This window comes from Perognathus longimembris, chromosome 19, assembly GCF_023159225.1.
Source record: "Perognathus longimembris pacificus isolate PPM17 chromosome 19, ASM2315922v1, whole genome shotgun sequence".
Taxonomy (NCBI): Eukaryota; Metazoa; Chordata; class Mammalia; order Rodentia; family Heteromyidae; genus Perognathus; species Perognathus longimembris.
In genome coordinates, this window is record NC_063179.1 from 20147623 (window position 1) to 20160629 (window position 13007).

Consider the following 13007-nt stretch of genomic DNA (forward strand, 5'->3'; position numbering starts at 1 on the left):
TAAGAGAATACAGGAATGAAAGAGTTTTACAAAGCTACAGAGCCAATCATTATCACAGGTAAGACTTGGTTGTTAATATTCTGTAATTATATGACTTTAAGGTCTAAATAATGTCAAAGAATAACTCTACTTTAAAATTTTATTAGAGAAAGAATATGACCTCATCAGTCAAGTAGTCTCTTCAAACAGCTCCTTCCCCAAAGCCACAATAAAACAAAACAGAACCAGTAAATACCTAAAAGATTTTTAAGCAAAAAGAATATCTAGATACAACTAAACATGAGGAAAAAATGCTATTATATAAGCTTCTTACCTAAAATAAGTAGCAATGCAGAGGATTACCACCAACATAGGGTAATATATATAGAATCCATCTGCAATAAAGGATAAAACTTTCATGGAACCCATAATCTGAAGAGCAAGAAAAAAGTAAGTTAAATAAACATAGATTTATATTTTTAATCCCTTTCATCAGAAAATTTGCTTATAACAGAAAAAACTTCTTTTCTATCAAGGTTTTCTACTAAGGAAAACAAATGTTTTATAAATATCATTCAAAAGCAAAGACTATAAGTACAAAAGCTAATACCACTATAGATAATGGATACTATCCAGCAAGACAACCTACATAAACTAAAAAAACTTTTTTATAAGACATAAAGGAACTTTAATTCAGTCATTAGTAATTACACATATAATTGTTTTAGTTGTAGTTATTAAAAAGAATCCATTAATGCTTAAAACTTTTATACTAGTTTTAAAGAAATTTCACAAAATCAACATCTCATATAATGAAATTAAAGAAATCCATTTTCTGACCATACTTACAGATGTATAAGCAGTTGGCTGAGTATTCTGATGAGAGATAGACGAATCCATATGGGTCAAACCCAAGAAATTAAGACATAATGGAGGAGTCAAACGGCAAAACAACCTGCAGTAGACATTAAAAAGACCAAAATATTAAAGATAATACAGTAAAATGTATCTTAAGTTATAGTGAAATGTATTAAAATTATTTCATATCATCATAGCTATAATTTATTTGCCATAGATGTATACATATATATCATTTTTAATGTGAATTTCTCTTCCCTTGGAAACATTCTGAAAATCCTGTTAAGTACATTTCCCTCAAAAATATTGGTCTTTGCATGGCAGAACTGCATCCTCAGGCTTCCTGCTTTGATGGTATGTGCTACGGCTTTATCGCTGACGTACAGACAGACCTACGTATACCTCCTTTGACTTCACCATCTGTACAACTGTCTTACAGTATGAGAAGTACACTAGCATCCTCATGAGGAACTGTAGTGAAAATTTTGAAGTAATGATAGCAAAGGGTATCATTCAGACAGGTACAACTACAAAGAAGGGTTTAGTATTGTCCCAATAAAAGGAGTAAGGATGTAAGGATGCAACCATTAAGAGGTAATATGAGAACATTCTTTCATGCTAACACAACATACCTTGATGGTAACATTGGCTGTAGGGTTCAAAAAAATGTGATATGGTCTGTAGTGTGTTTAACAATGATGTTCCAAGGTAAATTTTCTAATTTTGATATTGTCCACAGGTATTAAAAATTATTTGTAGCTAGGTATAGTGGCTCACTTATCTAATACTAGCTACTTAGGAGCAGACACCACGAGGATTGAGCCTTAATGTCAACCCAGGTAAAATATCCCTAAAACCCAGTCTTAACCAATAAAAACTTACATGGTGGCATGTGCCTGTCATCCCAACTACTGTGGAAGCATAGATAAATTGATTATGATCCAGGCCTGCAGAACTATAATCAAAATAAAAGTTAAAGGGGTTGGGGATATGGCCTAGTGGCAAGAGTGCTTGCCTCATATACATGAGGCCCTGGGTTCAATTCCCCAGCACCACATATACAGAAAAAAACGGCCAGAAGTGGCACTGTGGCTCAAGTGGCAGAGTGCTAGCCTTGAGCAAAAAGAAGCCAGGGACAGTGCTCAGGCCCTGAGTCCAAGCCCCAGGACTGGCCAAAAATAAATAAATAAATAAATAAATAAATAAATAAATAAATAAATAAATAAATAAATAAAAACTAAAGCAATCAAAGGGCTACCAGTGTGACTCAAGTGTTAGAGTACCTGCCTAATAAACATGAGGTCATAAGTTCAAATTCACTATAGAAGAAAGAGAAGGAGAAATAGAAGATAATACCGTCATTAGAGGAGGCTGTCAAAGGTTATATAGGACTCTAGTAATCTGCAACTTCCTATAAACTCATGTTATGGCTTAAATATGAAATGTTCCTCACTATGGTAAAGGCATGGTCTCCATCTGGTGGTGCTATTTTGGGAGGTGGCAGAAACTTTAGGAGGTGGGGTTTAGCTACAGAAAGTAGGTCATAAGGAAAAGGATATGGAAACATGTACCTAGTCTCATTGTGTGAGTGTGTGTGTGTGTGTGTGTGTGTGTGTGTGTGTCTATGTGTGCATGTGCCTGTGTTTCCTGTCTGCCATGAGGTGATCTTCTGTGCTCTGACATGCCAAAAGCAATGGGACCAAACAATTATGAACTGAAACTTCTGAAAGTGTGTGTCAAAATAAATCTCTCTTCTCGTAAACTGTTTGTGTCAGACACTTTGTTACGGCAACTATTATACGATATGTTACAGCAACTATTATAGTCCATAATTATGTGTAAAACGAAGTTTTAAAGATGCTTCCAAGCTGGATACTAGTGGCTTACACCTATATTTCTACACCTGAAGGATCACAGTTCAAAGGCAGCCTGGTAGAACAACAACAGCTCGGATCTAGACTCAAGTGGTAGACAGACAACTGTGAGCAAGCCAGCTGAGCACAAGGCCCTGTGTTCATGCTTCAATACTACATACCTCAATACTGGCATGTACAGACATGCACATGCACACACACATGCACATATACACACACTGCTTCTATGTCAATCCTTCTATGAACTTCACTGACTACAGCCCTTAAAGACACCAAATAAGACTAATTCAATCATAAGTTATAATAGATGGTGCAATCTAGCCAAAGCTACAGCCATCTCACTCAATTCTCTCTAAATTCCACAATAAAAATTGTTCCTGTTGTTTTTATCAGTCTTTTTCAATTCAGATGAGACTACTGACTTTCAGAACACTCTCTAGGTCTGATTTTGTCTCTAAACTCAATTGCTTATATTCTTTACTTACCTATATTTTAAATTTCTAATTGGTAAGTTCAGTTTATGTTTTTTTTTCTTTCTCATAATTTAGCACACCTAATGCAACTCTAAGCCTTAAGCAAAATCTGGTTGGTAATCAACAAACACTTAATATTAATATTTAAACCAACTACCTTACAGAAATACTCATGTTAGTGCAACATCCATGAACAAGAAATAAGAAGTATCAATAATACATTCAAGGGTGATATATCTCTTGTTTTTAAAGTGAATGCTACTTACATGCCACTGAAAAGAAGACTGTATGCATCAGTCTGGTGATGAGAAGCCAAGTAGTAATAGTTAAACACACGAATTCTGAATACAGTAGAATAAACACAGATGCTTAGAAAGAAGATGGAAAGGAAGCAAGCAATCTGGAAGAGAACAACAAAAAATAAAGTTGAAGACCAAAGGACTTCACTATTTTACATACTCATATAAGCTGTACCTTTCATTTTTAGTTAATTTGGAATGTTTAAGTCTTATCTAAGAAAAATGGGAACTAATAGGGATAGAGAGGATGAATGGAGAGAGAAATAGTGGGAAAATATAGTCATAATATTATGTGAACGGCAACCAGGAAATTTTAGAAGGTAGGTGATATTGGGAAAGATGGAAGGAGAATAATGAAGAAGTAATACTGATCAAGATGCATTGCACATATAAATATTAACTTGAAACATGTTTGTACAACTACTTGAGGATAACAAATAACCTTAAAAATGAAATTTTGAAAAAAAATCTATATTTTATGCCAGTTCAATAGTCTAGATCCAAATGTGTCAAATCTACTTCCCCAAATAAGTTCCTTTCCATTTTCCTTGTCAACTCTTCACATGCAGACTATAAGTGATGACCTTATTGACATAAGAGAATCTAAGTATTCTCAAAAAATAATTTTGTGCTGTCTTGTACCTTTTCACCACTCTTCAATTATAGTTCTTAATATTTATAGTAAATTAATGAAACATTTCTGGAAGTCTGAATAACAACACTGTTGGAACCATCACTACTTATTATTACTAGAAGAAATATATGAGAAAAGCTATCACAGCTAAGTATCATACTATGGACTGACATATATTTAGGATAGAAAGAAAATAAACTGACCTCAATATAAATATAATTGTATGTTTTTTCTGCCAGTTGTATGAAGACTGCAAACAGGGATAAGACAGGAGTAGTGCTAAAGAATGTGCACTCTGACCACACAACAATCACAGAGAAGATGGATAACACCACAGCAAGTATCCTATAAAACCATGGCCTCAAAAGACATTCCCAGTACCACTCTGGAAGATTAAAAAACATATACAATTAAGAAAACTAAGAGTAACAAGACATTTTCACCGTTTCAAAATAGCCAACAGATAATTACAACAAATAATTACACTTTATAGTAGAGATATCAACTGACATCATCTTTGCTAAACAATCACCAGAAATGGAATAAATGGATAGTTCATGTGCTTCTTTCCATGATTCACTGAGAATCCGACATTATTGCTATGGTATTTCTGTAAGAGATTTATAACCTGTATCTAATAATGAGGACATACTGTACTCAAATTCAGAGACATTCATCAAAAAACTGGCTTGTGTTCTCCAAAAATATGTTATAAATTATACATCAGATTAAGAAGGCTGAGAAGGTCTAGGAATTTTTTTCAAAGAATATCACTGGGGTAATTGGACAAAATATAGATAAGGACTGTAAGTAATAGTGTAACACCAATACTAATTTCCTAATTTTGATAGTCATAGTTAAGAAAACATCTGTTTTTAGAGAATATACACTAAAACACTTAAAGGCAAAGAGGCATCATATCTGGATACAATTCTAAATTATTAAGGTGAAAAATATTCAAAGACAAAGATAAAACCTATGTATATAAGAATATTTTGTGAGATTCTGATTTTGTTAAGTATGAATTTATAATATTTGAACATACATGTGATGCAGGGGCTTGAACTGAGGGCCTCATGCATGCTAGGCAAGTTATCTTTCATTGAGATATACCCCCAAACAAAACTTTATTTCTATTTTGAGCACTGAAAAATGAGCTCCTGGTTTATTGTAAGACATTTTAACTCTACCCTCAGCATAATTCCTGGTGTTTTAAATATCCATGTAGGTAAACCTTTCAACAAGTTGCTCTCTTATGCCTTCCCTTCCTATCCTCTGCTTTAATGATCTTGTCCTCCTCTCTACCTCAATTACTCATTCTAGATCTTCCCTAAACCTCCAATTGCCAAAAACTTCAATTGTTCCATATAAAGTAATCTCATCATCCTCACCTCCAAGTGGTACATTCGTCTATATTCTGACTATTGATGTTACTTGGACCAATTAAACATTTATCCTATGCCCTCTTAACATTATCAAACAACCTGATGTCCTTAATCCTTACCCACCTCAAACTACAGACTTTTGAGAATATCCTCTCTCCAATATCCCAGTTCCTTGGCTCTTTCTTGCTTTGCCATCCATTCTTAACTAAACTATACTCTGGTTAAATCTAACTCCCTGGCTACTTTGAGGCTACATGCATGCAGATGTACTCTGGAGATGAGAAACATACAACTTTAGGGTCTGTTTTCCCTTTACATTCTTTTTTTTCTCTTTTGGCCAGTAATGGAATTGGAACTCAAGATCTTGGCCCTTGCTGTACTTTCCTTGCTCAGTTTTGCTTCTTTAGCTAGTGTTCTACCATATGAGCCATGCCAGTAGCCCAGCTTTTTGCTTCTTTTTGCTATAATTCTCCAATGTTTCATGGGCAACTATTTTGCCTTGGAAAAAATTCCTTCCCTATATTTATTCTCAGCATTTTTCTGAGGAAGCCAAAAGGATAAGAAAATTTCCCATTTCCACCATTACATCTTTTCAGTACTTAAGATACATCTATGCCCTACCTGTAATGTAATACCACTCTCCTCACTGCTATGTCACATCACCTCTTACTACTCATAAACACTTTCCCATAATTCTCGACTACTGCATGAACTATCCTTTCTTTGTAATGTCAGGCACATATTACCTTCTATATTTTTTTTCATACCTTACCCCCAATTCTACACCAGTGTTCCTTTTCTTTATTTCTTTCTGTAAGGAAAAACTCCCATGGGCTTCAATTGTTTTTCTTACTTATATATTCCAATAAGGCTAACCCTTCCCCATCTTATTTCTCTGAAATCGAATGGTCAAGTAGTATTCACAATATGACTATTCTGCAGCATGGGGGCGGGTACTTTACACACCTTTATTTTCAGATGACTGGGTATTCCTCCTAGCTCACTGGCAACTTCAGGTCTTTTCTGCTGTTCTTAATTAACATAATCTCTAAAGTCAGATTGCCCTGGACTTGGAGTTTCTCTCTTTTCTACCCCTAACACTCCTTGACCCATGGTTCACTACACTAATGGCTTACTAATTTACATTCCCATCATAAAATTCTATTACTATCTATTTAACATCCTTCTTTATAGTGTCATTTGTTTACTGACTGTTTTACTCCACAGAACAGGGATTTTTGTCTCTCTTAATTTATGTGCACTAAACACTCAACTATACATAGCATTTATATATATTGAATCATTGCTAAATTTAACTAGAAAAAAAATTCTTCAAGAAGTTTTCTGGCATATTTGTCCTGGCTTTTAAGTTTCTACACTGAAGACCAAACACTCAAAAAAGCATCAAGTTAATATAACAGCTTAAATAAATGAGGTTATAGTACAGAGTGTAGGTTATGTAGGTTATAGTACAGAGTGTAGGCTTTATAAATAAGAGTCATCAGTGTAGAAACTAAATAGAACATCTTAAAAGAATATTTAATAGTATGTGAAGCCTAAAGAAGACTCAACCCTGTAATAAAAAATTGCTTACAACTATAAGTATAAATGCATATATAAAATAAGATTGATATACTGCATATATTTTATATAGAAGTTTAATTATTTAAGCTAGCAGTAGAGACTGATAGATATGCTCTATGACAAATAAAAGTTATCTAAGGGAAAGCTTATCAGATATACAATATTATCTACCACATTGCATAAACCAAATAATACAAGGACACTTCAGTTTTGCAGTGGTAAAAGGTAGTATTTTTTCTGGAAGAACAAATGGTTAAAGGTTGAAATTTATACTGAATTACATACCAACTGTAGGATTATACAAATACTGGATAAACCGATTTTCTGGCTCTGGGGATTGAAATGTGTGAACAAACTGATGAGTGGCACTAGTTTCATTTTTTGCTACATCCTCCAGGTAAAATGCTTGTTCCAAAAGAATTTGCCATTGCACTTGAGTCCGACGGTGCCTCTGCACTGAATAAATCACCTACAAAAGAGAAAGGAGTGTGATCCAACAGTGGGTCCTTTTAATGCTAGGGAACGTTTTTAGTTAATCTGTGTTTGTGTCTTCGTGGAATGGTGCTAGTGGGTATTTACTGGATGGGCCAAGGTTATTAATGTATTTAAAGGATGTAATGCTTAGGTTCAATGTAATAGTTAAAATTCCTCATTTCCAATTGTCAAGAGTAGCCTGATCCAGCAAGTTAAAGTTAATACATTTCAAAGAATAACAATAATAGGATCAAAAGATGTTTTAGGGCCTAAAGAAGTAGCTCAAGCAGAGTGCCAGCATTGAATGAAAAAGCTGAGTGAGAGTAGGCCCTAAATTCAAGTCCTAGTACTACCACAAGGGTCGGGGAGGGGTGGGGGACGAGTAAAAAAGAACAATAGTTTAAGATTCATGCAAAATTCCTTTTTGTGAGCAAGAATTCTAAATCTAATTGAAATCACTTAGCTGTAAGTAAAATAGCTCTAATTAATAACTAATGTTACCTGTTTATGTAGTTTCACTAGGCTTTTTTCACTTGGGTAGGTATTGCGCTTTTCATCAAAATCTTCATAATCATCCATGTTCCTACCCATTTTTTCTTGATACTCTGTAGGACACTAAAAGAAACAACCAGATTTTATAAAAAATTTAAAATACATGATAGAAATTATTTTTATTAAAAATCTGTCACTCCAGCATTTCTATTTCTAATCTTATCAAAAACGTCTTCCTCTTGGTATCTCTAAGTGGAGTTTTATTTGCTAATATTTTTTAGGAATATGTTTTAAAGGATGAATTGAGTTTTATTTTTGCCTCTATTAATATTAGTTTTTATGCTCAGATATTCTAGCTGAGCATTGCTAAAGGCAGGAAACTTATCTGTAGGAAGTAATTTGTATTTGAGAGGATGATTATTATTAGAAACTTGATAACACTGTCAATTACTTTCCTAGCTAAAAAATAAAGACACAATATTCATAATTTCTGAAAAGCATAATAAGAGATATACATATACAATTTGGATTATCTGCCATACTACTAGTCATTTATTACATGAACTTGGGCAAGAAAGTTAATCCCCTTGAATAGGTCTCAAAAAGTAGCACATATGAAATGTTTAGAAACCTATCATTTTAACCAAAATGACAGTTAATAATTTAGCTAATGGTCAGTAAAAATATATTTTAATGGTTCTCTGAATGCATAAAAGACAAATGGGAACTTTGCAACTAAGTGTTTTTGGGAGGGTAAGAATATCCCTAATTCAATACCACTGTATCAAAATCCTAACTGCGTGACTACTTATTAAATCACATTACATATATCATAATGCTAATTTTGTGATATAAGAAAAGTATCAATAAATCATTAGGAAGCTGAGCACAAGACATTACTGAGGAACCAGTTTAATTTCTTTTTTTTTTAAGTCTTTTTTTTTTTTTTTTTTTTTTTACCAGTCCTGGGGCTTAGACTCAGGGCCTGAGCTCTGTCCCTGGCTTCTTTTTTGTTCAAGGCTAGTACTCTACCTCTTGAGCCACAGCACCACTTCTGGCTTTTTCTATATATGTGGTGTTGAGGAATCAAACCCAGGGCTTCATGTATGCAAGGCAAGCACTCTACCACTAGGCCATATTTCCATCCTCCAGTTTAATTTCTTATAGAAGCTATAACTTTAATAATGATGAACAATGATATCTTAAATGTTGATCTCTACCAGTTATAGCAGTTGCTACACATTACTCAATATCACCTCGATCTCCAATCTCCACATTTCAATGGAAAAGACTATCAATAATTACCATCAAACTTTCAGTAACAAAATAAAAAATCCAAGTATACTTCTTTTTTTTTTTTTTTTTTGGCCAGTCCTGGGCCTTGGACTCAGGGCCTGAGCACTGTCCCTAGCTTCTTCCCGCTCAAGGCTAGCACTCTGCCACTTGAGCCACAGTGCCGCTTCTGGCCGTTTTTTGTATATGTGGTGCTGGGGAATCAAACCTAGGGCCTCGTGTATCCGAGGCAGGCACTCTTGCCACTAGGCTATATCCCCAGCCCCCAAGTATACTTCTTATAGTTAAAATTTCCATGAAAATGCATTAGGAAGCTCACTTTTGAGAGGCTTTTCAAATATTTTTCTGATTTTAAGGAAATTTTAATTTATGTAATATGTAAGTATAAATTTCAAAAGAAAATAAATGTAATTTATTTACCTTTTTAAGTATGGTGTCAACACACTTTCTCAATGGGTGGTTATATTTGATGCTTTCATTTACTTTACGAACTTCCTATTAGAAACAGTGAGAGAAATAAAAATATTTCCATTGCTGCAGATTAACATTTCAAATGAAAATGCATTAAATACTATTCAGTCTCATAAGTTTAATTTCAATTAAATTATTTAGCATGAAATGAAATTCTTTTCACAGATACATATTCTTAGGAAGTAAAAACACAAGGTATTTAAATTGCTATACCTATACCCTAATCCTTTTTATTATTTTCTAAACTTGCTACCTTATCATTTGCTTTATGCATACAACAATAGTTGAACATTATTAAAAAATTTCAAAAATAATTGAATAAATTATGTGTTTAAGAGAATCAGATTATAGTATTCAACTGGCTTATTAAGATGAATTCTCCTTATTACCAATGAAGAAACACAAGGAGTCAGAAGAAACAACACATTTCACAAGGTGGTCTCTCCTTTCCAAAGAATAGTAGTCACAACTGACTGTTTCATTCACATTTGTTCATTTAGACCACAGTATACATAAGCACTGTGCTGGCTATAGGGCCAACATAATCCAACACAGGACAGTGGTGTGAGAGATGGTATTGTAAGTCTTTGAATGAAATGGAAACTGCTGTCTCATAGGAGGTAATTAAATAAGTAACTTAACGAGTATTAAAGGGTTAGAGAATCTTTAAAAGTAGTAAGGAATTAAATGTTCTATAATATTTATGAATAAAGATAAAAGTTACCACTACTCTAGGCAGAAGAAGCAGCATGTCATATCCTAAGATTCAACAGAGAACTGACTGGGATATTAAGAACAATGTTTTAACTGCAGGATAGAGAAAAGCTTTCAGATATACAGAGCTGTAGTCATAGAAACCATCTGACAAAATTGTGAGTAGATATTTATAAATTACAATCAAGGACTGAGTTGAAAGTGATCTCTCCTGGTTCTAATATATTTTTCACTACACATAATACCTATGATATACATTACACACATACACACACGCACACGCACATACAACTGTCTATCAGAAAAGCTTTTCAATAGACAGTAATTAGCAATTTAGTTGTTAGAGAGTCAAAAGTTACATGGATTTTTTTTCAGTTGCAGAATGTGTTTATGCCCCTAAACTATCCTTTATTTAAGGGTCAATTGTATATTGATACATATGAAGTGCTTAGAAAATATTAGGCAAAGAAGTCTGTGTAACTGTTTGTTATTATTATCACCATTATCAAATCCACAGAACCCAAGTGTAGTGTTAGGAAAATGCTAAGTCTCTAGAATGGATTACTACTTCTGCACTAGCAACAACAGGAATAATCAGAGAGACCAGAGTCAGGTAGGTGGTGGCTTAGGATAGGAAAGGAGAGTTATATATAGGCCAAATTATTATATATGCCATGTTGAAACTCTTGAGTTTATTCTAACATGAATGAAAGGCTTTTTCAACAATAGGTTTTGTGTTAAAAAGTAACATCCTCAAATGAAGAGTAAAAATGAAATAATCTCTTCAAATCTATAGCCAAGGAAGAGGAAGATGGCACCGTCACAATAGGGAGGCACCCCAACTCGCTCCAACTGAATAGTGAGCTGGGAACTCCAGCACCCAACACCCCATCAAGAATCCAGCAAACCCAACAACCAGAAGCAACAGAGAAACACAGGAAACAAAAAAGAACAAAAAAAGAAGAGCCTATAACCTGCATGGAGCTGGAAAATCTTCGGGGTAGCTCCCCGCCCCACGCCCGCCGACCCCGACCCAAACAGGGCCAGGCTGGGAAAGGGAACCTGGCGCTAGTAAACAGGACCACAGACCATCAGCAACCAGAGAAGCAACAACCTAAAAGTCACGCCAGGAGTGCAGAATCCAGACAGCAGGAGCTCCACGGACCCCAGACGAAGCGCAGACCGACAGAGACAGATGGCAGCATGGGACTGAATGGCTGGGAACAGACAACAACAACAGGGGAACCGGGCGGCACAGACAGGGAGAGCCGGACAGGGAGAGCCAGGACGGCCACCACCAAACGACCGATCGCCACACCCCAGCCCCAAAAAGCCCATAGCAGCACGGGACACACACACTATCCAGGACCAGTAAGTTCCCCATTGCCCCCCCCCCCATGGGAGACCAGCTCTAGCAGAGACCCAAACCCTACAAAGAAGCTAGAACTCCCTCCCTCCCCCTCCCTACCCGGAGGGAACAAAGGAGCCCCATATCTTGCGGCTAGTCTAAGACCCTACAGCCTCTGGGAGGACACGGGAGCTAGCAGAGGCAGAGCAGCACCCAACAAAGTGACCGGGAAACACCTTAGACAGACATCCCCCAAAGCCTAAGCTTGGGAGCCTGAACCTGGCCGCACTAGCCCCGCCCTCCCCCAGCAGGGGCCTGGGGACTGGTAGGCCTTGGAACACCACCTGAGGCGCCCTGGTCCGCGCGGACTTTTTGAAAAACAGTCACAGGCTTGTTGGTGTGCAATACCAGCCCAGCAGGGACACCTGGGCTTGAACACACCCCCCCCTCACAGTGGAGGCGCAGAGTCTGTGGACACCAACCTGCGCCCAGACACTTGAACCTGCTGGGGTCCACGCATACCGCCCCCCCCACAGCAGACTTGCCAGAGGGCACAAGCACCCTCCAACAACTCGGGGCAGCATGCCCCCAAAGGAAGCACTAGAGTGCACATGCACGCGCCCCCCTGGAGGGCCAGCATGCTAGCCCTCCAGCAGGAGGATCTACTGCCCAACCCCCTGCGGGAGCACACAAGTGGGCTATCTGCCCCCTCAGTAGCAACACCTGTTCTGATAGGCACACTCCACACAGGAGGGCAGGGCCCCCTAGCAGCAGTGCCCACTCTGATAGGCACACTCCGCACAGGTGGTTGGGCCACCCCTCAACAGCAACACCTGCTCTGACAGGAGCAATCCACAAAGGTGGGCAAGCCACCTCTCAGCAGCAATTCTCAATCTGAGAGGTGAGTTCCTCTGACCACGGTACCTAGTGGGAAAAGAATCAAAGAAGAGAAAAGTCTCCACGCCATGCTCAATCAGCAACCCGCAAACCCCCATCAGGGGCACAGTAGGGTCAGCACAACACAGTGGCAGGGCACAGTCCTGCAGACAGACACAGAACCTACCAACCCCAATTGCAGTGAGGGTGACCAGCTCGACAACAACCAAGACGGTCACACTCACCCACTGGG

At 37.0% G+C, this 13007-nt stretch overlaps 1 protein-coding gene across 2 annotated transcripts in view; it reads right to left on the reverse strand.

Annotated features, from left to right (window-relative positions):
• Lmbrd2 (LMBR1 domain containing 2) overlaps window positions 1-13007 on the reverse strand; it is a 44052-nt gene that overhangs the window by 9420 nt on the left and 21625 nt on the right. For both annotated transcript variants that reach the window (XM_048368502.1, XM_048368503.1), the window contains exons 7-13: window positions 9766-9840; window positions 8062-8175; window positions 7372-7555; window positions 4321-4502; window positions 3451-3584; window positions 829-934; window positions 314-411 (exon numbers count right to left, since the gene is read on the reverse strand). In XM_048368502.1, the coding sequence (XP_048224459.1) occupies window positions 314-411; window positions 829-934; window positions 3451-3584; window positions 4321-4502; window positions 7372-7555; window positions 8062-8175; window positions 9766-9840 (893 nt within the window). The remainder of the gene's footprint in view (window positions 1-313; window positions 412-828; window positions 935-3450; window positions 3585-4320; window positions 4503-7371; window positions 7556-8061; window positions 8176-9765; window positions 9841-13007) is intronic.